Here is a 25,632-nt window from a genome sequence, read left to right as displayed (position 1 = left end):
CAAACTTCATCGTTCTCAAGATATTCATAGAACAATGTCAATTATGTCCACATGAAAAGGGTGCACTTTGTCGATTCTAGTTTCCGAGATATTGACGTTTTTGTCTCCGCAATTTTCATTTAAATCAATGTTAATTTATGTGTTTCATCTTTCCTAGTGTCGCCATTTTTCAAGGTATCAGGGTGGTTTTTGACTAAGTGGACTCTTTACATATGGACGGCCCCATATTATTTGCCTTTTAAATTAGTTTTTTTTATTTTTCGTAATTACCGATTTACGTAGTTCATCCTGAAACTCCAAACCAAGAGACGAACCCCATTTTAGGAAAATTATTATAAATGTATTTCCAATTGAATAATTCAAATAGAAATGTCGACTCGAGTCATTCTGTGATTGATTCATACAGTCTCTGTCTCTTAAATTCATCAAGTACTTCGGAAGTAATGAATACCTCGGAAAAAAAATATTTGAAGAATTACCGGAATTATGCCTCCCCAGTGGAACCGAAATTTTGACGATCTGACGATAATAGTTGGAAAAAAAATTAATGCCCTTTAATGTATCCCGGCTATTTAATTTACAGGTACGGGCAATGGGATGCATCCACCAACGACGCCTCCCGCTGCCGTGTACCGGATGCCACCGCCAACTGCGGGCGGTATAAATGAACCACAGGAGTGTCCCTACTGTCGTCGTACATTCTCCTGCTATTATTCATTGAAACGTCACTTTCAGGATAAACACGAGCAGTCAAATACATTATATGTGTGTGAATTTTGTAATCGTCGGTATCGTACTAAAAATTCATTAACAACTCACAAGAGTCTTCAGCATCGTGGCTCAAGTGGTGTGCTGAAAAGACTACTGAAAGAATCAGCTATAAAAAATGTATTAGCACATCACACGCAGATACAGCATCAACCACAATGAAAATTGTGGAGTTATGCACACAATGGCTATCCCCATACGTATTATCGTAATTATAATAATGATTATTGTCTTTAGAGGGATGGAAAAAAATTATTAAGATGGAATTGCAGATTTTAAAGACTATTTCTGCTCCATCGTCGAGGAAAAAAGTTGATTTTTTTTCACTTAATTAGAAAATACGTGAAACTGCCAAATTCTACGTGGTATTGACTTTGGCACAGAATCACGTACTAAACTATTCGCATACTAAACTGAACAACGTCAAAGTCACCCTTGAAAATTCAATTTTAATATTAATTATTATGTTTTTTAATTTTTATTTTCTTATTCGTCAAGACTGCACTTAATCCAAAGAATAAAAAAATGGACGAATTGACTGAAAAATTTTATTGAAAAAAGACGAAAAAATGTGAAATTCGAAGAGCTTAACCAAAATGCAAATTCGATCGGATACATTCCACTGAGACTATTGATTTTGTTTTGTTTTTGTTGAATTAATTTTTGTCAAAAATTTTCCACCGATCGGGTTCAATCGGAATAGAGAAATTATTATCGACTGATTGGTGATTGAAAAAGACATTATCTTTATGATTTAGAGGAGAACATTAATGTGCATACGATGAGAAATTCTGTCGCATGGATAGTGACGAAGTTTTCGTGACGTAGGCAGACGAATCGGTGAAGTGCAGAGGCACTTGATGGATGCAACACAATTTAATGAGAGAATTTTCTAATTAAAAAAAAATGAATAAGCGTAATTTTGTCGCCGTACTATTTGTGTCTATAGCTGTACAATAAATACAAAACGTGCGACAAATTATAGGAAAAAAAATGATACAATGATGAAATCATTAATGAGTGCACATATGTTAATAATGTTTAAGTCAAGAGAATTCGTTTCTTTCTTTTTTTTTGAGGGGGATAATACAGTTAATGTCTTAGGCCTAAGTAAAATTCAATTACGAAATCTGATGTGCTCAAATTCCACAAATGAGGGAAGTCTTTAAGGGGAAAATAAATGGTTGAATGGACAGCAGTTGGAGGGAAAAATGGGTATAGGAAAAAAGTAAATGAAGTAAGAAAAAAAAAATAGTGTGAATTCTACGGGCTTTGAAAATTGTATAGGTCCATCACGCGCGTAAATTAACAGACTATATTTTTAACTCTTTAAAAATAATATTTTGAACTGTGTACATAAATATATAAATTATATATTATATTCGTACAGCTAATAATTAACAATATTTCCATGTTTAGATTTTGTAAACGAAGAGAAAACAAAATAATGGGGATTAAATAGCACTATATATTGGAGACCGTTTCGTGTACGACATCAGGACAGATCGTATTGATTGAGAGGTATATTGGAATAAATATGATTATGTCATATTGTAATGCATATCACACTCTTCATAGCAAATATGCTTTTTTCTTATTTTGTTGAAATGGAATTTGGTTAGTTTGAGACGTGTTCTGGTGTCGTTACAATTGTTTGGCAAGCAGAATGGTGGAAACTGTTGGATCTTCCCCGTTCTTTCAGAATTTTTTTTTTCAACTGTGCAATATCAGCTCGAGACTTTGAGAAATGGAAGAATTATCGTTGTGAAGTGATGGAGAATACAGAATTATTTCCTGCAATTTTCTGCAGTTTATCCGGCAAAAATCTCGGGAATTAATCACGTTTTCATAATATATTCGTTGATAAAATCTATCTGAGCTTCTGTCTTTGACAAATGGTGCAGAATAATGGATAAATGTGTGCATTCTACACTAAAGACTTGTTCTCCATTAGTTCATTACTAATTACCATGGACTTTTAATTAGTTTTCCATCGATTTTTCCACGCGTGCCTTCCACTGTTCTGCTTACACCAGTACAAGAAAATTAAATCACCCTAAAAGTTATTCATGATCGCAACAAATTCAGGTCTTAAACTCAGAGATGAAAGAGAAGAGAAATTGATGTTTTATTCGATTTGAGAGAAAAACGCCATTATTCATTAACGAGCAAGTACAAATTATTAAGAAAAAAATTGAGCAGCTACATCTACGTTACATCCCATAGTGTTGAGCGATTAAATATGAAATTTATTGAATTTTTTCGTTCGGATAAAAATGGGAGATGATTTTTTTCAACATATCCACTGATTCACGAAGTATACCATACAAAAATTATACGATTTAATGATAAGTCTCCGCTGAGATGGAGTTGGTGGAAAATTTGTGTCAAACGATCAAGAATTTTCTTTTCTCTTTACATTTATATAAATTTTAAGTGTGAAAATAGAGTATTCGTAATGAGTGGGTTAATGAAATTGGATTTGAAGGCTCTTGGAACAAATACCAAAATTAATTTTCGGTCTTGGATGGGGAATTTTAAAATGGAACGAGAGAATTTGGCTAGTCATGTTTGCAACCTTCCACAACTGCTGTGATAAAGGAAGGGAAGATATAAAAGAGAGCATTAATCATTGAGTCCACGTTATACTCCCACTCATTACAAGAAAAATACGAAAAAAAATGAGGATAAAATTGGTTATGATATTGGAAAATTCTGTGATGTTTTTCATTTGGTATACTAGAGAAAACTGGTGATGTTAGATAAAAAAAAGTATGTATACGCAGTTCTGTGAATGTTTAATGTTTGTGAAAAAAAAATCACAATGAACGGGATCTCTCTATTGAAGTGATTTAATCCAGACATCAGGAGAAAAAAATTATTATCAACTGATCGAGTCAATTGCGAAACGAATTAGTTAAATGTTTCTAAAAATTATATATGAGTTGTAATGAATAGAAAAAATTAGTCCTAAAATTGACACTATCGTCCGCTCAAAATTAACAAAAAGAACATTTCACGATGCCAAAGTATGTAGTAGACTTGAATTATTAGTAATTGAATACCAAATTTTTTATTTTCTCGATCAGTTGGCTCGATGAGTGTTTCGATTAATTTGTTCAAATTTAATAACAAATTCCATTCTAATGTGCCAACACAATCGAAATTTAAGGGTTGAGTAGATTTTTTTGCGATCTACTCGAAACAAGTGTGAAAATTTTAAATGTAGCTGAATAACTGCGTCATGTCTTCTGTAGATGAGAACAATTATCGATGTAGCGAATGATTAATGGAAAATTATCGCAATTTGAATGGGGAAGAAACATTGATATGAAATTTGTCTCGTGTATGCTATAAGAAAAACTAAAAGGGGGATAAAAAAACAAAAAAAATATTTTGAACTATCTATTTTTATTTGCACTCTATATCACATATTGTACATATGAATAGGGCATATATCAGTAGGGCTAAAGATTGAAAAACAGTTATTATAGGCCGGGTACGCGTTGTCGTTGATGCCAGTATTTGATTCATTTGGATAATCAATCCATCATCGACGATTACTGTAGTAAGAGATGTGCCCGTTGTGTTGAGAATGGCATGCATTCATTAACTGTATGAGACTTATTATTTTTCTCTTTGAAATGTTGACTTTGAGATTTCTTCTGGAGAAAATTGACCGGAAATCAGGGATTATTTTGTCACGAGTTTGATGGAAAATGTATTATCCAATTTTGTTAATGGTTTCTCTTGAATCTATGATAGTTATTCTGAATGAGCAAAGATTAGGTCGGCAATTCCACTTCCGGCAATTTTCCTTCCACAATCCGTAGGTTTCCCTAATTGGTTAAAATTAAATGACCACTATTTTTCTTCATGAATTAAAGAGACTATTCAAGGGTAAATGGATGTAATTTTATTTTGCACATGTAGCTCAATTTGAGAAATATGTTTTCTTCTTCCTTAGCGCTGTGAGGAAATGCTTTGATAACGCGAATTTACTTTCGAAAAGGCTGATTTTTATAACTTTTAGACATCAGTTTAATTAAGGGAAGATTGATTAACGTTTAGCAAAAATATAACTTGTTTCCATTTTTCGTTTGATTTTTTTCTTTCAATTTCTAAATTATTGTTTTGTCTTGTTAAGTTAGAAAACAAAAGGTCGATAGATCAGACTGGCCTCATTTGGTTAAAAAATTTTATTTTGTTGTTTCATGTGATATTGTTTTACCAAAGAAACAATTTGTGAAATTAATTTTTCGGTTATTGGATTATTTAAATTCAAAATTGATCTTTCCACTGACGTGAGAATTTAAAAAGCTTTTAAAATTGACTTTTAGCATTAGATTGAACTATAAAAAGCATTTTTTTAATTAATGCACTTAGAACAAAAAAAATGAGAAACGGAACAAGAAAAATAAAAAAAATTCTTCAAGTCGAGGAAATGAAAGATCTAGGCATCGCAATGTGCGAAGAAAATAGAAGAGAATGATATGAAATTGTCGAACATAAAGGAGAAAGACTACTTAGATTATTTTTATTATGTCTTTAAAAAGACCTTAAATATAATATTTATATATTGTGCCATAATTACTAATAATGAATCTTAAATATAAATTGATTGTTACAAAAAGAAACGAAAAATACGAGACAAAATTCATGAATTTATCGGATGGGAAAATTGCAAAGAAATGTAGATTATCACAATGACTAATCGTTTCTGCGAAATAGCAGATGAGAATTCAAAATATCCAGTCGTAAAGAAAAATTATTGAAACAAATGGACCAAAGTTCTTAATGCTTACGGAATGACAACGCGTAACTGATGAAAATTGGTGTTTCGATTTTTTATTTCATGATTGTGGCACATTCACGGATACACAAATGTATAAACGTCGACTGATTCGATCATGCTGGCCATATAATTATGATTAAGTGAATGTCATTATGTGCAATGCAGAGAAAATTGACAACACCATTTATTTAATTATTTCGTCTCTATTTCGTTCTGAATTAATTAATGAGTTTTCCGAGGTGTTGAATGATAATATCATCTGACACGCCTTTCTCAACAGGACAGATATCCACATAGTTAATCAATCTGGAATTATGATGTATTAGTTGACGTTTGTATTTTTCAAACAATATCTATCCTTCATTAATCGCAATCAATAGTTTTCTTACTGAGTATACTCGTGATACACTCGTTTACAATTTATTCACGAGTGAATTATAACTATACTCTTATAATTAATAGTTCAATCCATGTGAGTTAGTTTATCACTAATGTACGATATCATCAGTAATAACTTTTTTTTCTCATTTTATTGAAACGAATTGAGTTGATTATTTGTGTACATACATATACATATCTATACATAATTATTAGTCATATTTCTTAAGGTAACTCCACTGGTTTATTATTATTATCATCATTATACTTTTTTTTCTCTACTATTTGCGTCCGTTCTCAACGTGATTGTTGAAATATGTTTATGAGAACTTGACACAACAGCTTATTACGATTGAATACTTCAATATACTATTATATTATTACATTATTAATTATTCATTATTGATGTTTATGTTTGTTTTCTAAATTTATTTACCGTAAGACTCACGTAAAGAAGAAGGTGAGTGAAATGAGGGAGAAACAATTCATTGATTTTTTTCTGTCACATTTTTATTTGTTCTTAATTAAAACATTAGTGAAGGAAATAAATAAACGCATGTAATCTTCATTATGGGGTCGATTCTGTTCTCCGAGCAAGCAAAATAAATTTCATTGTGAAAGCCAGAAATGTTGTTGATAAAAACGACAGAACGGATTTCATATTTTTCTTTCATCTCATCTTCGCTTGTCTTTATTATAGTTATTATTGTTATATAAATCAATGCACATTGGATGAAAGAATAGTGTGCAAATGACGGTTAAAACGTCCACATGTTCTCTCCGTGATACTCAATACTGTCGAAAAAAAAACGATTGGCTAAAGACAGTTCGTAAAATTTCCACTGATACCATCCTCTTCTGCTTATAATAATCATAACTGCGTAAATGAGAGAATTGAATTTTTACTGCTTCACAGTAATAAATATCATTATTAAAACGAAGTGATTGAGTGATTCGTGCACATGTGTGGGCCGGATTTAATTGTAATTAAATAAAGAAAAAAAAAGAATTAAAAGTAACAAAGTGCAACACGCTGCCTTGCTGAACAGTACAAGTACAAAATGATTACAAATACATTAAAAAAATGAAAAAAAAAAAATACAAGTCTTCGACTAAATGGGAGAAATCATTTCTGGTAGAAAAGTAAGATTTTTCGAGAAAAAGGAAAAACAAATATTAAATCTAATTGTAATTAAATGAAAAAAAAAATGATGAATTCTCCGATAGTATCGTCGCTGCTCATGAACATTAGAAGAGCGACGTACCTCACAAATACCTCAATCGTCGTTGTCTCAGATTTCTGTTAAATCTCAATACAATTTTCTTCGCAATTTCACCCCTTTTCCTCCCCCTCACTCCGTCGGCATTCATAATCCACATTGTATAATCCATAAAACAAAACATATCACTATTATATAAACAATTTTTATACTGACTGAAGTAATAGAAAGAAAACGTTACATAACTAATGAATGAAAAACGAATCAATATTCAGATTTTCACGATTGAGGGTCACAATTGTAAAACATTTAATTGAATGAGCAATCGTCGAAAACACTGCCAATTTTTTCAGTGGCCATTGATCGTGGAAATTGACGCTCCCGAGTTGTAATGAAATACAATTGAACTAATACGAAAATTAATCAATTGAGGATAATAAACTGAGGCACGACACTAGCAGATTCTCATTTAAGCTACAATAGTTGTTGTACTTACGTCTTGTACATTATCTTATATAAATGAAATAATATCTGGGATATCAATGCCAGGGGATAGAACAACCGCCGCGATTGAATTGAATTTGAAATGAGCGATTGTAAATGAAATTAGAGAAATCTCAATCGCAGTTTAATGAACCATCGCCATATCATATTTTTCAGAATCTATATATACATATTATATCTGCATAGACATCAGCATATCTGTATCGTTTCGTTAATCATCCCTGTAACATAATCATATTGATTCACAGGAAGTTGCTTATCATGAAGAATTAATTGAAATAAACTCTCAATCATCAGCTTACGCTCGATTTTAATTATTTTATCATAACGAAACAGAATCATTGGAGGAAAATTCATGTAATTAAGCATTCCAACGGAACAGAACAGGCAAGAATGAGAATGAAAATTCACGATTTTTTGTAAATTAATTGAAATCATTGACCTCTCGAGTAATTGTGTAAATCGAGAGAGATTGAGGAATGAAATTCATGAGATGCTAAATACGTGTGAATAAGGGAGTTGATGTCCTCAGCACAAAATGCATCACTAGGCTATAAATATATTAATTATACGATATTTCTAATATATAAAAAGTATATAAAATTATATACATAATTATATATTATATTGAATAAGTGTTTATTCGCATTTTTAACATGATAAGGAATTATTAATTATAGAAATTCAATAATAGTTGTTGGTGTAATATTATGAAATAAATCTTTAATGATAGAACATACGAATTTTAAATTTGCGTTACTTTATCTGCAGTACTTTTATTTACTGGCGGTTGAATGTCTTCGCGATCGAATAATTTCCTGGTGACGGGGTCTATTGCCTCAGGATTTGCCGTTAAATTGTGGGCAGGAAGGCCATCGATTCGCTCGATAGCCGAGATCTCAACCCGTGGTTCATCTTTCCCACGTGTTTTGATATCGAATCGTCCCTTGACTTCGCCCGTTGGGATCGCTTCCTCGTTGGCTAGCTCTTCAGCACGGAATAGAACGGTGTCGGGATGGAAGGTGGCATCTTCTCTCATACTCGGGGACGAGGCTCCATTAATTTCGAGTTTTTTCTCAAATCTGGTTTCTGCTTTCGCACCGCTCGGATCTGTTACATTCGTAGCCTCAAGATTCCTGACGTGTGCTCCGGTCCCTGATGATGTTGCGTCGCGAGCGACGGCTGATTCGGTTGCGTCTGAAGCGGTCACTGGGTGTTTTCCAGCATGAGCGCTTGCATTCAAATTGTCAGGCTGCAGAATTGACGGAATGGGGAGGTTCTTTAAAGATAATTTATCTTGCTGGAAAGGGAAAGACAGTAATGAGCTCGATTAGTTTCATTTTATCTGCTGGAGAGAAAAATTCCTACTTTCAGTGAAAGTCCAAAGTCGAGAGATAATCCAGAATTCCAGAGGGAAATGAAGACGAGGTATCCCCACATAAGTGATAAGCCCTTTCTGCATGAGATTGAAGGAGCCATCGTGTTTTTGTTAATACTGCAATCACTGGATGTCCTGAATACAAATTTATTTAAAAAGTATAGAACCGATGAAAAATTATTGTTGGGTAATAGATGGATTATTTGATTTTGTGGGGATTTATTCTCTAAATATCTGAGGTAATTTGAAAGTAGAGTCAATATATATGTCGGCAATATTAGGAGACATCCCTATCGACTGTCGCGCGATATCCGTCGGATGTTGAGCTTCGACTGGTCGAAATGAAGCCCCAGAGCATCAGCCGATACCTGATCGCAGCTCTAGTCATTCTCTGAAGGTTTCCTGGGTTCCCAATGAAGGATTACATTTCAATATGTTCGCTGAAGTTACAATATCTCTCATGAGTAATGCTTCAGTATCCAATTGACGGCGGATTATGTTCGTAAATTTTATTGCAAAAATATTAGGGAACTTGTACCCTCGTAACATGAAATACGTTTCTCTGAGACTCTGATAAACTTTTGTCAACTATTTTACCCCTCGGTGTAAGAACTTTTATGCAAATTCTTCCAATTTTTCTCCAATTTCAATCAAACAATGTGAATAAGATCCGAACTTCATTCGAAACTTGGAAACCACCCAGAAACTCTACAAAACTCCATAAATACTTTGTGAAGAAACCATGACAGTAATTTCCTAAAATAGAAGTTTTCAGTAAAACCATCAGAACTAAACTATTCCTTGAAATTAACTCTGAACATTGGATACAGAAGGGCTACCCATCCCACGTAATTAAATCCAGTCAAATATTTACTCTTGTACTTGTCCGCCTAGGAAAGAAAATTGAAAATGTTCACGGGGTATTAGTAAGAGGATTTCAAAGACATAGACTGATGGACAAAATCGAAATGTTGCTGTGGGGGTGAACTGGGGGGTGAAGGATTGCAGTGCCATCAGTTAGGGTCGGGGAAGTCCAAGTTTGGATGGATACATTGTTTCCCCTCTTTATTCAATGTAAATTTCCAGGGGATTTCGAGGGCTCCTTTGACCTTTCATATTATTTCCGTCGTTTCAATGCAATAAATCTTTTTTTTAGCGCTAAATCGAGTTTTTCTCTTCATATCATTTTTTAGAATATAATGAAGAATCTCTATATGTTGGGTATTGCATATACTAAATTAAAATCACTTACCAATTTCCTGAATTATTTAAATACAAACAATTTGATTCCGCCAATTGGGGTGAATATTACGGTGGTTCCTGGTAGTCTATCCAACCAATCCCCGGATTATTCAATATTCATTCGATTAAACGGGTCTAGTCTGACTGCGATCACGCGTTATTGCGGTTTGAACGCCCAAACATTCAACCAGGAGTGTTTATCCGTTCTAAAGCGTGCAATCTCACCCAGTTAATTAATTTTCAACTACCCATTTTCCTTATCGAAGCCCATAAGCAATAAAAAAAAAGTCGAACCAAATGGGATTGAGCAGTGTGGTGAAACATATCGACCACCGCATCGAAAGGGAATTTTCCTGCCATTCTTATCGTAAAAATCCAATTTGTATGTTATGGGAATCCAAGGGAGGCATAATCTGGGGCGGGGTCAAGTGAGGGATTTTCTTTCAGAAGGTCAGGCGAAAACTTCGAGTTTTTGTATTTTACAGATTAAATTGTATATATATTCTCCGGGCTAGATGGCTTTAAGTTATGGGTTTTGAGGCAGACCTCAATCCGCGGAGAGTCTTGGTTTCAGTACACGTACGGTAAACCTTGTTGAGTGCACTGAAAGGGTTTTCCTCCTGTGTAGTGGCCCATCACAATAATATTTATGATTTATCCGGGATATTCGGATTTTATTCATAACAGTATCAGATGGGTTTGCGTGTGTTTTATGCCACCTTTCATGACTCAATTCCGTCTTTATGCGTCAATTCGCAGATTAACTCACGCCAATGTGCCTGGATTTTGAAGGAGAAAATAGTGTTTGCTGAGATCCCCAAGGTACCTCGATCTGTTTCCATTGCCAGGTATCGCCTTTCCCTTCGCACTTATTCGTAAGGGAAAGGCGGAAGACATTCGAATAAACGTAATTCTCTCTGCGCATGAATCCATTCAATCCGCGCGTCTGAGGGGATAATCTTTCGTTTCTTTCAATCGCAAAGTGATGAGTATGGAATAAAAAAAGAGAAAGCCTGTGGATTACTGGAGCCAAAGAGAATAACCAGGAAAAACACTTCGTATGAAAATCATAAATGCCTTACGAATCCGCGTGAGTTTCCGACGACCTTGACCCCTTGTCACCTTCTGCTCCAGCACGACTTGGTAAGAATCCACTAGCACATGCGCAGTCATTTATCCTCTCGGATCTCATAGACCGACGACATATGAAGAAATGTACACCATTGACAAAGAGGAACTTGAGAAGAATTCAATTCCGACATAAGTCTGGTCTTCACGTTTCATGCATCCGGGAAATACGTCTGAACACCCTAGAGCTGAACAAATGAACAACATAATTGAATACAAATATTGAGATATCAATTGATTCGTGATCTCTTCGATTCCTCCACTATTTTTTATATGATTAAGAAAATTGAGAAATCAATTAGACACCATAGAACGGGCGATTGCGCTGAAGATCCAACTCTGACCGTCTGACCATATCACTGACCACGAAGGAAATGGGCCCAGGACAACGGAATCCTGGACAATCGAAAAATGTGTCTCGAAGTCCCTGATGCCTAGGAGCAGAAAAGCGTCTTGACGATGCTTATACTTTTCTCCAGCCCATAAACCTGAGAAATATGAAATAAATTTTCTTCCGAGTTTTCAGCACCATAAAAGACTAACTTGAAAATCCAATTCCACCGCCGTCAATTCTCTCCTGCTCTACATCACTTGGTGCTATCCACCGTGAAAATTTCTGTCTCCCGCTTGTGTGAGACCAGGACAGATTGAAGAGGTAGGAGAAAAAAAATTGTGGCTGCATTGTTTAAACAAATATGGAGCAAAAGTAAAAAGAGTCCAAACCACTAGATCGATCGATGTTGTTAGTTTCTTCCGTACAAAAAACATTGGAAAAATGGGAGAGGAAGGAGGGTGAGAGTGATCGATTTGCCCCGGTTGTAGTCAATCGAACGTGTCACCTCGGGGGCAAGAGGAAAAAAAATGATTCCCCTCATCGGAGGTTCAATCTCAAAAAGTCAATATCCATATCGAGATTTGAAAAAAAATAGTCAGATAGCCCAGCAGTGCAAATATTTCCCCTAAAATGAGAGATTGACAGGCACCATCGCATCTCGGTGGACCCTTTAATCCGACTTTAATCACTTCTCGTTGACCTTGAGCCATCAATCGAGCCGGGAGTAGTGCGTGTGGGGAGGTTCACAAGTGGTAAACACAAGTGGGATACTTCAAACGATGCACTTCATCGAGGGGAAACCCACCCCCTCCTTCATTTACCACTCTGTGAACTATCGTTAATTCACAACCAGAGCATAACCCCTTACCTCTGACGTTCTCACCGCCCTCTTGATTCCACCTCCCTCCCTTTTTGCGGAAGTACATAGCCCACACCGCTTTTACCAAAGCTGAGTGGATTTTCCTCCCTCTACGGCCAACCTCGAAATATCCCCCTCAATGAATATGGTGCAACAGGCAGTGTTACGCTTCACTCGTGCCAGCTTCACTGTCTCCGGAAAAACTGGGTTAACTAAGAGTAAATGTTTTTTTTTCGCGTTCAGTTTATTCTATGTCACTCCTCCTCAGCAAAACAGAGCAAAAATATGCTTTAATTTTAACATTTAAAAGCTTGGTGTGAAACTCTGAGCAAACGATAGATAATCGCCAAATATTCTACCAACTTTTTTTATCATTCCCCAAAATTTAAGGCACCATAAACAAAAAAACCCACAACATCGTGCCATATGTATGAAAATGTGTAAGTTTACTTCGAAAACCTTGTGATATCTCGTATAGATTTTTTTTCGATTCTTATCATGTCTTCATCACTCGAACCTCCCTCCCATCGCCTCCCACTCACCCTCCTCCACTCCTATGGCTGCAGTGACTTGCAAATAATCTATGGAAAAGCATAATCCCTGTTCATCGGGTCACGTAGTGTCCAGCTACAAGGAACATCGCTGAACAGCCAGTCTCCCTTTTACCCCTCTCATGTTCGCCCTTTACCTCTGATAATACGATTGACTCGACGCCGTGTATGTCCTTGGTGCTGTTCACAGGGCGTACCATTATGGGGATGTAGGTGATATTGCTGTACACTCTATCGCTCACGACCCCGATGAACAAGAGTGGAATATAGAGGCCTTATGGCAGGCGCACCCTGGCAGCTACGGTAACCCATGGGCGTGCGCGTTACCTACGGGGTGGGTTTCGACTTGGATTCTAGAGCGGAGGCCACCCCGATCAGACGCTCGGCAACCGCGTCTACGGATCCCTCCATCTGATCCCCCTTCACTCAATATTTATCTAATTTTATTATTCCTCTGTTTTTTACCCGTAAGCCATTGCAACGGCTCATCACCGGGAGATAATAAAAATTTCCGTCCGCTGATCACACCCTCGGGTGAGGGGAGGCAGCTCTGACTACCGTTTAGGGAGCGAGTTTCAGAGGCTGAAGTTGTTGGGGAACAACGTGAGCCGCGCGACCACCTGTAGTTTACCCGCTGATTTACCTCGGCGTTTATTCCAGGATTTCCGGATATTTTTAGCTGATATTTGTGGGATTTCCGAGGGGGCTTTTTGACAAAGGACGACGGTACACACGGACCAGGAGACCATTGGGCCAAACGAAATTCGGCAACTGTTCATCAGGATTACCACCAACATGAAGACTTCATCGTTTTCTTTACGAGTGATGCGCAGGGTGAGTGAGACCATTTTTTTAGTTCTTCTGTACTTTTGTTTTGGTTGCAAATCAGGTGGAAATTTGCTGAAGGAGGAAATCATTACTTGAACAGATACAGTTCTTATTAATTATCGCCGGATCCGGATCAGTCGGTATTTTCCATTTTAAACAATTAGTCTGTGAGAGAAAATGGATGAATGCGGCTTTTACTTTTGAAAGAAAGCGTTTCCTGCGTAGTTGAGTTGAATCCCTTGATTGGAGTAATTGAAATTGCGGCACGGGGATGGAAATTTATTCGGCACTAACGAACAGGGAAAAGCAAAAGCAATTCAATTCGTAAAACTGAGGGTTTCATTTAATCCATTAATCGAACGGTTGTCATCCAGTTTTTCATTTATCCCGGACAGTATAACTAATACACCGGTCGCCATTGACGTCAATTATTGGAGAAGTGGTATTGAGAAGTGGAATTCCACTGTTCAGCACTTAAATTTCAAATGTATCAGCGATAGTTGGATTATTTCCTTCTCTTCGCTACTCTACGGGTGCACATTACGCTCAGCACTCGGCATTATTAGCCGTAATGTCGAGAGAGTACTACTGGAATAATTCCACACGCTGGATCTTAAATTACAGGACTCGGCGATTTTTAGTTGTCAAAGATTCAAGGACTGTAATTCACCTTCATTTGCATTTTTACGCCATTAATGTTCCTTTATTTCGTTTTATGGGGATTTTTTTCTCACTGTGTCCCGGGGAATTCCAATTGAGAGAGACAGAGAGAGTAGTGGATGCAATTGTATCAGATTGGAAACAATTACTTTTCCCATCAATTCTTATTTTCTCCGGGAAATCGATTCCAGTCACCATAAAGAAATTGCACTCAAGGGGACAGTCGAGGTAATGTCAACTGATGTCGATAAAATTAAGCGTCATTTTTTTATATGCCTTCATTGGACGTTATGGATGGTGTTGGTCTTTATTTTTATGAGACAGGTCCTTACCATTTACATTGAAAATCAATATTTCACGCGTATCGCGTGCCAGCAGACACGAAAAATGTGAATTAATCAGCTGGAGACCAGTCGATTTTCTTCACAGATTGACGAAGTCTTTTGCATTGAATGTGATTTTTTTTTTCAAAGCACTAATTTGCAATAAATTCTTTTCACGACCTGAAAAAAGACGTGGAATTAAAAACATAGCTATTCCGGACAGCGAAAATTTACCGTTGTCCTTGCAATTAGTTCTCCCCGAGGGTTGAAACAATACCCAAGGTGGAGGAATTTACGAACCGCATCCGTTACAGCTCTGAACGTGAGGGGTGAGATGATACGCCCGACGTTTGTCGTGCACCTTAACTCGTTTTATCTTACACGAGACTTTTGTGACATTGGGGCTAGTTTGCCAGAGGCGATTACACTCCGATGTTAAGAAACTTTTCTCATTCCGCGAGACAGAGGGAGAGAACTGGCGCCGAAAGGCAATGAGTGAGGTGCGCCATTTTTTTTATTCCCTTCTTTGATTTTCATACATAAGCAGCATTCAACTCATTCAAGTTCAAGTTCTGACCCACTTCAGGTCAGGTTTTTCTCCACTGATTGGAGTTTCTGGGATTCTATTGTGAGAGTTATCTCAAATTGCAGGGCATTGAAAATTGGATAAAAAGTTTTGCGCAACCGGCGAGAAATATTGGATAAAAATCATTCAACCGGTTTATGAAACCGCATCGTGAGTCATCGTTGCAGATGTCCATTCCGACACTTATTAAAAATTAACCATCACGTTTAATTGGGTTATTGATAAAATCCAATTAGTTTAAATCGCCGATTATGTCTAGCTTGAATAAATGCTTCCATTCGGAGAATTAATACCCGTTAATAGTACAAAGCGTTGGTGATCGTGCTCAGACTGAAGCCACGATGCCACGTGACTAAGGGGTTTGGTAACTTTGAGTACGCAATCAGCAGGAGTACATGGCTTTGAACATCAGGAACAATTTCGGTGGGCTAATGAGGACATTCTGTTGCAATCCCCGGATTGAAATAATTGAAAATCGAATGAATCAATCCCCGTTACTAATCACGTACTGCCTCCTGTCTTTATTCTAAAACACTGATTGGAAAATTATATAAGTGCATCCAATTAATCGACGGGATTATGAAACTTTTATTGAAAATTTCCCCCTGTGTACCAGTTCTATAGAACGTAACACTGCTCTCACGTTTCTTCACCCTCTCGCATTCATCCGTCGAATTGACGGATTTTTCATTCAATTTCAGTATTATATTTCGCACATGAATTGCCAATGCAACCCACATCTCTCTTATTTTGCATTTCCATCACCAATTCACGACATTGACTGGAGTCCCACGAGTGCCGGGATCACGTGGAGCTAAAAATTGTCACAGCATAATAACTGCATACGTTGCATTGCCGCGTGATGACCCCCGAGGATTTGTGGCACTGACGTCATCTTTCCGAGATGAAATGCATCTCTGGTCATTTGGGAGAAGCTAATTCGTCTTTATAATTTCCTCACCCGCCACAGGAGATCAGCTGGTCTTCTCTATTATTTTTTGTTACCGATCCAAAGGCTCAGACTCGGCGTTACATTAAAAAATAACAAATTAACTTGGATTAAAATTTCATTAATTATGTTTATACTCGAAGTTTTGTACAATGAACTTCCTGTAAATTGTAATGGGATTGTCACCTGCCAAAAACCTTCCGGAACAGGGACACACTTCGAGACAAGGACATATCACCGCGCGTTAGATTGTTTAATTATAAAATTTGCTGCGTATATCACTACATTGCTTTTAATACTGACCATAAAGCTCGATATAATAGAGGGACCTCTATACCCGGACACGCATTGCAACGGATGAAATTTCCTCCGACAATTTATAATCCCCATGAAACCAGCATTCGGTTCTGCAACGTTTCTCTCGGGATTCCATAATTTATTAGAGAATACCGGAGTATTTCCTCTGCACCCACTTCCACGTAAACAACACATCGCATAATGGACTCGAGCAATCACACTGACCTCCACCCTTCACTTCTATTCTGCCATTACCTTCTGCCGTGAGTACTTGATGTCATGTCCACGGTATTCTATCCTCGTATACAAATACTCTCTTACACCAAAACCATGTGAAGTGTAAAATTAGTCATGAGCTTTTACTGCTACCATTATCTTTTCAGGAAAATCATTTCTCACGTGGGAGACAGCCACTTATGGAATATTTGACGTCACTCTGAGGTGACGGGGGGGGCTTATTAAGCTCCGGTGGTTGTGGATTTCCTCATCGTCCCCTTCATTTCATTTACAGGATGAATGGTTTCCTCGGGGTGTTGTGAACACGATGATTTAAGGATATAATATCCGTTTTATCGAACACAATTCATTTCCGATCGATTCGGGCCTTCAGATTGATTGTCGTAATTGATCGCCGGTCTGAAGCATAAAAAATTTATCCTATTTCTCATTTCTGAATCTGGGATCATTTCTGCAAGATTGAATCGCACAGTGTGTCGCTTATTTTGGAAATTTTTGCAGAAATTCTGCGTGGAATATGTGCAATATAGATTTAGCAACTCGTGTAATTATAAAACTCGCCTGCGGTTCTTTTTCAATCCGTAGTTTTTCTATTGATCTGTGGCAATATCGGAAGGACGCACGCCGGACGCATAGAAATTGCGTTTTAGCTCACAATTGTTTTTGGCGAAGTGACCTGAATTTTTATTAGAAGACCGACAAATAAATCACAGAAACAATTAACGTCGTATTTCATTTTCGTTGATTTTCGAGTCACGAAGTTCTTCACACGAATGGGGCGATGTTTTTTCATAACATTTTCTGTCTCAATGTGGACCAATTACTCACCAATTACTCATAATTACTACCATTGATATAAATTCCTGTCCAACGCCCCTCGAGAGCGACAAAAGTTTCCATCTGATGAACGAACACCACCTGTTGCTAGGCCTACATCCCCATTTCTACAAATTCAGCTGCAATATGTATCAAGAGCCAATGACAATTTATCATATGCCTCACTTGCGTAACAGCCAGTCCACAAATCGATTTTTCTCTATATTTATATCATTTGTCTGGCCAGAGGTGATTTTCACGAACAAAGAACTTTTTTCTAGGGGTTATCAGGGCAAATAAATCGAGAATTTGCGATGGGTACTTATAACGACGATGGTGAGATTAATTCAGTTAGGTTTTAGTGCCGAGGAGCCGTATTTTCTGAGTGAATGAATAGGCTTCGCTCGTAGCAACACTGTAGAGGGTTCTTGGGGGTATTTCCGCACACGATATAGGGTGATAAAATTTAATGAGACTTTTTAAACTCTCCCACTGTGCATGGTAAGCCTTTACCGCTCGTATTGAGCTCATGCGATTGAGGGTAACTGCAAAGCTATAAATCCCCGTCCAGTCTAAATAATCAATTAACTGCTGTTTTCTATTATTTTTGCATAATTTTTTGGCCCTGAACTTGAGCTTTTGATTCGTTATATTAATTGATGATCATCAAAATTTTCTGCGAGAGAATTATCGCCCGATGGATGAATGTCAAAGCCGGAGTCTCTCCCAGAGATTTGGTTTGTCGAGTTCTTTGCGATCAGGAAATCGAGGTTACTTACATTAGCCGATAAGAAGCTTAATTTTCATCAATTTCTACGGTTCTCTGGGCCCCTTGAGAGACCAGATAGACGGGACTCTGGGGAAAAATACGGGAGTCGGGGATTTTTGTGTAGGGACGTGCATACTACTGAGCTTATTTCACTCTTATCGATAATGAGGTTTTCCTCGGTGGTAAGGTGGTGAAGTGAGCAAGAGGAATTCGCCGGGGTGTTCGTTGCTACGGTGACGGCAGTTTCTACTTTGCGATCACGTTCATGGCTGGAACTTTAACGGTATATCCAATCGTCCCTCATTTCTCAGTTACGTCGCACCTCAGGGTAGCGTACGCCGGGAGGAAAGGGGCTGGGGGTGAGGATTATTTCATGGGTTTGTGGAATTTGTGAAACGGATTAACAGCGCAATGCATAATTATGGAAAATAGTGAGGGAGATATATCAAACCGAGGGGAATTGGCGGAAAATTATTCGATTGATTGTCGTGTTGGGGATGAAGTATTATTGGATTACTTTCATCCCCAGAAATGATGGCCTATGTCCTGTCACGTTGCAGTAAGCATTTTTTGGTTCAAAGGGGATAAACAAGGAAATCTTTTTCTCGTGTATACAAAATTGCTTTAAAGTTGGTCTTCGTCAGTTTTACAATAACGTGGGGTAGAAAAATCTATTTGTGACTTCCAGGGCGACGCATAACCGACATGAGTTTCAGAGTGCTCCCAGAATTTTCAATTTCTAAAAATACAGCAAAATCCCTGGAGAAAGCCAACATCATGTGTGGGACTTGTTCGTCGGGTAACGAAATCGCCTCATGCGAGAGAAATTCTTTCACTGAGGCGATATTACGTTTGCCGTGTTTATCAAACGTGAAGAGCATTATTATTATATTTACTGAAACATTTATTTTTCCATAGAGAATGTACGGATGAATGATGTGCTTTGAAGATCAAAATGTGGAAAAACAAATTTGTGCAGTAGACGAGAGGTTTTTTTTCTCGGCAGTTTTTTCCATAAAATACCGTTTCATTAAAACAATTTAATGCTCTTAACATTGAAAAATCAGAGGATCGGTGGTTATTCCTGTGGCCGTGACTGGTATTGAACCCCAAATCGTTCGAAGATCCCCGAGACAGTCTAAGAAAGTTCGCTGTCTGATTACTTGGCTTTCTCGATAATTTTTTAATTGTTTTCCTCTGCATCATTATGAGGTATCTTTGGAGAAGTTTTTGATCATGGAAAAATAGGCAATAGAAGGAATGTACTCAAGCCATTCAAGAATTCTCTCCATGTCGTCTCTCTTTCTTCTTTTCTTTTGCTCGAATACCCGGTGAATTATCGGGGTCACGATGGAGTATAGACGCGAAACGTGGGCTCATAATACGATTGGTAAAGTGTTGGAACGGTCACGAAATCAATTTCGATAGTACCAGGTCTTTGCCGTCAAAAGAACAAAGAAAAAAAAACGAGATTATTTGCTACAAAGCTCGAAACATTGGACTCAAGGCCCCTTCGTTTCGACTTCATCGCTATATTTCATTACTGTACCACTCAGCAAAATCTCACACTAAAAAACCGTGAGAATTTTGTAGCTTCACCATCATTGTTCAATTTTTTGATTATTGAGTTTTGTAGTGAAAGTTTTTCGTCAGAAATCGTCAGAAAATTTTTACCGCACTCGCTGGGTAATGAACTATTCAACTTTGACGACTCCATTTTGTACAATGCAGGTGTAGTTGGTGGGGATCTATGAAAACTTGACAAATATTAATGATAGCGAAGGGCTGAGCGTCTTCACCCGACCTCTGACATTACCAGCCCTACATAACCCATTTTCCTGCGCTCAGACCGTGATGATACGTCTCTGGGTATTTGAAATACACCTCTATCGAGGTCACGCACGTATGATGGCAGGCACTTTCCTAGAGGCAAACCATCGAACAGAGTTTCTCCATTTGCATCAAATCCCCTTTGCCACCATCGCATCCTTCAAAATCCTCGCTTCATCAAACACCGTCACATGTATGCCACTACTCTCTATAATATTAGAGCCAATTAGAGTTACAACTCAATTAGGGGATTCAGTTGAACTATTATAATTGATAAAACAGTGTCTGAGGCCAAGGGTAATTAGAGCTTGAATTTTTTAAATTAAAAAACACCGGTTTTTCTGGAAACAAGTTGTAAAAACCCGGAGGCGGGCTCCTCGACGGAACTGGAAATAAATTTCGTATTCCAGGCCATCAATTACATATTCTACAAGTAAACATGTAATCCTGTTGATTCAGCGAAAAAGTTATCCGGAAAGTTACTACTCAGAATCCGTATTCCACGCGCAGTATTTTACATGAGTCGAAACACTGCGGTAATTCAAGCTCGACAGAATTTTCGCGTTAACGCCGAGAGACAACGAGAAACTCCCAGTGAAATTCACGGGAGCTTTCATCCGGCGTGAAAATTTCATTAGCGCATCTGAACCTCGTGTATTTCTCCCACACATGAGTACCACACGTCAATGTCTCACCATAGAAAAGTACTGGACAGATACACGAGGTTCACTTCACTTACAAGCTGAGTAAATAGTGAGTCAAAAATAGAAAGAGAATCCATCTTTTCTGGAGAATAATACAAACACTTTGGTGCTTCGCACGTTCTCACGTTCTATTTATCTTTTTCTGTGATATTCACTCCAACATTTTCCCTCTCTTTCTGGGCGCCGACGGAGTGGCTCAAAGCAATTTCACGAATTGTGAGTGAATTCGGAGATTGGAGCAAATAATGAGGCGCACAGCCCCTCCGGATTGTTGTGCTTTCGAGCGATACAGTGAGGGCTCAAGTAGTACGAATTTTCGTCTGTGCAGACAAACGGTCTTGTTTGTGTATGCTGTTCCAACCTATTCAATATATTTGTCTGTCTCTTGTTATGTGGGTTTGTTTCATCTTGATAAGTTCCACTCCGGAGAATTTATGGATTTGGATAGAGGTATTATGGCTCTCAGGTCTAGGAGCAATGCTATAAAATTCTCAAGATAACGAAATGTATGTTCTGCCGGTTGATGGAAAGGGTTGTTGTGACTGGGTACGTGCGGTGACCTTTGTGTTGGTCGAATTAAGGGCTGAATTCGGTCAATTATATTATGTTGGTCAAGTCAATTTTCATAAGAGCTCTTAACTCATCCATTTCCTGATAGGAGGGGAATAGAAACGAGGGTGAGAGAGTGAATAATTCAGGGGGATATTTGATGCGATGATGACACTGAGTAGATAATGTTTAATCTAATTGTGATAACGATTAAAAATTTTTTCATCGAAGAAATTCGTGAGGAATATAGTCAATGAGGAAAAGTTCGAGAAAGTAGGAAAAAAGTGAAATCTTGGTTGAAAGGAAATGCTAATTTGAGCGAAGTACTTGGATCCTTAAGAGGAGACTCTCCTGAAAAAATCAGTAAAACCAGGAAAACCGAAGGAGGAATTTCTCTGCTCAATTCCGGGGAGCTATACAGTCAACTCCAGGCTGAGTGGTCGGTTCAAACACTTGAATTGAATTTCAGCCGCGTCCCCGCTTGAATTTCTTTACGGGAATCAATCTAGTCATTTATATTATGCAACGAGAGACGAGTACCCAATTTCATTCGTCGGAAAAACGTGGAAATGTCCCTATACGCAGGCAAATACGAGTTGTTAGGGCTCGTGGTCAATCGGCTGTTGGGTGATTGTCACGGCATTTTATTTTTATTTCCACATCTTCTGTCCTTTTTTTTTGCTAAATGTGAGACCTCCATTGAAGGTTCTTGGGCAGCGAACCACGGCATCTTCCACCACGTTAGAAATTTGTTCTTCCATTTCTCTCGGCCTTGGTACTTTACACCCAATTAACCGTATGCCTTCATTATACCCATATCGAGACCCATTTCTGGTCTACGTATTGTCTAGAAAAATAATGATCCTTCGAGTGCGGCTATTCAAGTTTTACGGATCATTATGAACAGCAGCATTATAGAATTTTATACATTGCCTTGAATATTTGATCTCGAGCATCAATTATGAAAGTTAACGATGGGAATTTAATCTTTTTGTTCCAGGTGAGCATCTTCTTTCATATTTAATTGATAGCAATTGGTGAGTTACAACTTTTGTAAAAAAAAATTTAATGCGTGAGGGACAACTTGGGTGATTCTGAGTCTTCTCACGAAAAATAATCATTACCGCCAGTGGCCCACTTTTAGGGTTATTTCCTATTTCTCGTCGTACAAATACTGCATCGCATTTGCTTTTATATAAAAGAGTAGATTTATCGCTTCATCTACTGGAAAAAAAATCTAATTAACCGGAAGAATTATTTTTTGAAAGAAAAAATATGAATTTGCTCACATTGAAATCGTCAAATTACTGTCTAACGATAAATGCATGGTATTGGCTAGAGTCGCTTATATACTTATGTACTCGTATCCACCACGTAGAGCAGCCAAGGGTAAGCCCTCGGGGAAAAATCTGCTGAATCGGCTGAGGAACGTCCGAAGGGTTCTACACAACCCCAAGAACATTCTCCTCTTTCCGACTGTAGTCGGTAACGTAGGTTACGTCCAACTTCCGACGAACTATTACCGACTTCTGTCGATAATATGCCTGGGGATAGACCCGGGGACTCTCACAATCTACCGTGGGTTATATATTCCTTCCCCGCGTATTGATTTCGATGAACTGAACACCCGAAGTGCGTTACAAAAAGTAAATAATTAAATTTCCGAATGTCACACTAGCTGGCACGAAAGCCTATTATTAATTTTCGATTAGCTGTGCAGAACAGTTCTAATGGCATTGAAAGACGTAAAGGTACCACGTACCTCTGAACCCACTCGGCATTATAAGTTTTCGATGAAAAAGTTGAAATTTCAAGCTCTAACCCATGCGATAGTCTTCTACTTAAGGTCAGACAGGCCGGCCTATTCTCAGGGTTCTACTACTTGAACTAGTTCCTCTACAGTGATACGTAAAAACGGTCAAGGACCGTAATCAGGGTCGATTCAACGATAAAGAAGGTACGAGCCTACATTCCGGAAGTTGCGGGGCAATGGTACATTTGATGTTTCTACGATAGCTCTACTATGATGTCATCCAATTAATGAACATCTTGAAATGGCAATCGATCGAGGAATCACCGAATAATAAACCTCTCTCGAGTCTTCCTCCGAAAACATTATTTCACGTGAACAAACCATTGATCAGGTTGAAATATTGTTTCGTTAAGGGGAAAATGTATCGGTGGTCAGGGTATGACACGTGTTTCGGTTTCCTTCGGCTGCAAGGAGGAATGAAGATGGACGATCTGGACGCGTGTCGAAAGAAAATGAATCCCGTCGGCTGCTCTCATCGCGTCTGGATTTTCTCATCATCGTTACCCATGTCATGGGTAAATGAAGGCATGAGAAAAACACAGATGAACTTGACGAAATACCAATGGGAATTTTTATTATTATTGCTCGTTTCATAATTCTTGAGTTCCTCATGAAGTGGAGGATCGAAAGAGTCCTGTCGAACACGAAGAGAAATTTTCTATAAAAAATTCAATTGCGATTAATTTTCAATGTCAAATTACTGACTGATCTTCCTGTCAGCTGGAGAGTATCGTCTAATCAATAGAGGATCTTCCGGAGAAGTCAGAGACGCATTAAATTATATTATGATACAACTGTTTGCAATGGAAGTCTGAAGGGGCTTCACTGCTCATGACGTTGAGCTTCCAACTTGCTGATGACACTCTTAAGGAGTGTTGTTCTGTTATATCAGCAGCATCTGCCTTTGTCCGATGTTATCCGAAGTTCCGTGAAGTTGAGCTTCGCTAAAGGCGTTAGCATGTGCCATACGATGTACGAATTTGAAGCAGCCATCACTGGAACTTCGTAAAGTCGATGACGAGTGTTTGGAATATCTGGTAGTGTGTTACAGCCCTGGAAACAATGATGGGAGAAAAAACATGAATCGAAGTCGGTTTCCCCAGAAATATTTCCCTCTCAAAGAGATGAACAATGCGTTTGAAGAACGACAAGATGGATTGAAAGTGGAAAAATATACAACAGCTGCTTTTGAAGTGTGCATACCTATTCTTCATACTGATAACACGATGAACGTGCCCGAGCATCATGTAGCGATGAACACCAGTGAAGTTCCTTACAAATCACCCGGTTCTTTTAATTTCCGATCGGGTGATTGGGAGACACTGACAGCTGCCAATACTTTACTTTTTCAATATTTTTCCATTCTCTATATTCGTGACTCTTGGCAAAAAGAGTACTGGACTTCCAGCATTTTTTTTTCACTCACAAACAAATGTTTACGAAAGCCCCTGGGAAAATGCTTCGTCAATCATCTCTATGTTTTCCTTCATTACTCACAACATTGGTAACCACATTCCTCTCTCACTGGTGATGCATTACCCTGGGACTTGGTCGCCTTAATAGCACCCGTTTCCCTTCCGTGACACGTCAACTATATGTACTCAAGTGTTATATTTACGTGTACCACAGTAACACCGATCGAGCTTGCAACGTTGGTCACATAAACAGTTATGATAGGGTCGGTCTTGGTGGAGAACCACTCAAGTACGACGGATAGCTCGAGACATTAGTTTTCCGAGTATATCCTTATAAACATGAGACAATTACTTTCACTGTACAGTACATAGTTCCACTAATTTTCCGCGTTGCAAATTACGATCGAGTTAATTGGTGGAAATTTACTAATGCAATTTACTGGGTACTTGCTTAGGTCGGTATATGGCAAATCGTAACAGGAGGAGGAAATTTCCTATAAGAAATTCTAGGGAAAATGTAGTCACCTGATTTACCTCGCTTGTCCTTGGGTCCTGGAAAATTTTAATGAAATTCAGTGACACCATTAGCTATAGCTGAATCGTACTATTTTATTGTCCCTATTGTTAATTTACCCCGCTTTCTTCTATGAGTTCATCGGTAACAATCGCGCCGGCTTTCAATTTTCATTTAGAAATTAT

The 25,632-nt window shown here is 37.9% G+C and overlaps 3 protein-coding genes and 1 long non-coding RNA gene across 7 annotated transcripts in view; 2 read left to right on the top strand and 2 right to left on the bottom strand.

The window, feature by feature from the left end:
- The window catches only part of Br (broad), a 43,333-nt gene extending 36,222 nt beyond the window's left edge, over positions 1–7,111 (top strand). For 2 of the 4 annotated variants that reach the window (XM_064118991.1, XM_064118990.1), the window contains exon 6: positions 584–7,111. In XM_064118991.1, the coding sequence (XP_063975061.1) occupies positions 584–930 (347 nt within the window). In that variant the 3' untranslated portion in view covers positions 931–7,111. The remainder of the gene's footprint in view (positions 1–583) is intronic. The other 2 variants (XM_064118996.1, XM_064118994.1) reach the window with 1 other exon arrangement.
- A 1,169-nt stretch (positions 7,112–8,280) lies between these two features.
- On the bottom strand, positions 8,281–10,483 carry LOC135161435 (uncharacterized). The gene is made up of 3 exons (XM_064118998.1): positions 10,296–10,483; positions 9,034–9,178; positions 8,281–8,965 (listed from the first exon to the last, which is right to left on the bottom strand). Exons 2-3 carry the CDS (start codon positions 9,142–9,144, stop codon positions 8,411–8,413), a joined length of 666 nt encoding a protein of 221 aa, XP_063975068.1. The 5' UTR covers positions 9,145–9,178; positions 10,296–10,483; the 3' UTR covers positions 8,281–8,410.
- A 3,078-nt stretch (positions 10,484–13,561) lies between these two features.
- Positions 13,562–25,632, top strand: part of LOC135161381 (neo-calmodulin-like) — a 53,888-nt gene continuing 41,817 nt past the window's right edge. Inside the window, exon 1 of the mRNA XM_064118896.1 lies at positions 13,562–13,991. Coding sequence (XP_063974966.1) covers positions 13,953–13,991 — 39 coding nt within the window. The 5' untranslated portion in view covers positions 13,562–13,952. The remainder of the gene's footprint in view (positions 13,992–25,632) is intronic.
- Positions 24,092–25,581, bottom strand: LOC135161385 (uncharacterized). Its single transcript, XR_010298770.1, has 3 exons — positions 25,567–25,581; positions 24,722–25,485; positions 24,092–24,571 (listed from the first exon to the last, which is right to left on the bottom strand). It is a non-coding gene; the product is annotated as an uncharacterized LOC135161385 (long non-coding RNA).

Source organism: Diachasmimorpha longicaudata, chromosome 4, assembly GCF_034640455.1.
Source record: "Diachasmimorpha longicaudata isolate KC_UGA_2023 chromosome 4, iyDiaLong2, whole genome shotgun sequence".
NCBI lineage: Eukaryota > Metazoa > Arthropoda > Insecta > Hymenoptera > Braconidae > Diachasmimorpha > Diachasmimorpha longicaudata.
This window is presented reverse-complemented; position numbering and strand designations above follow the sequence as displayed.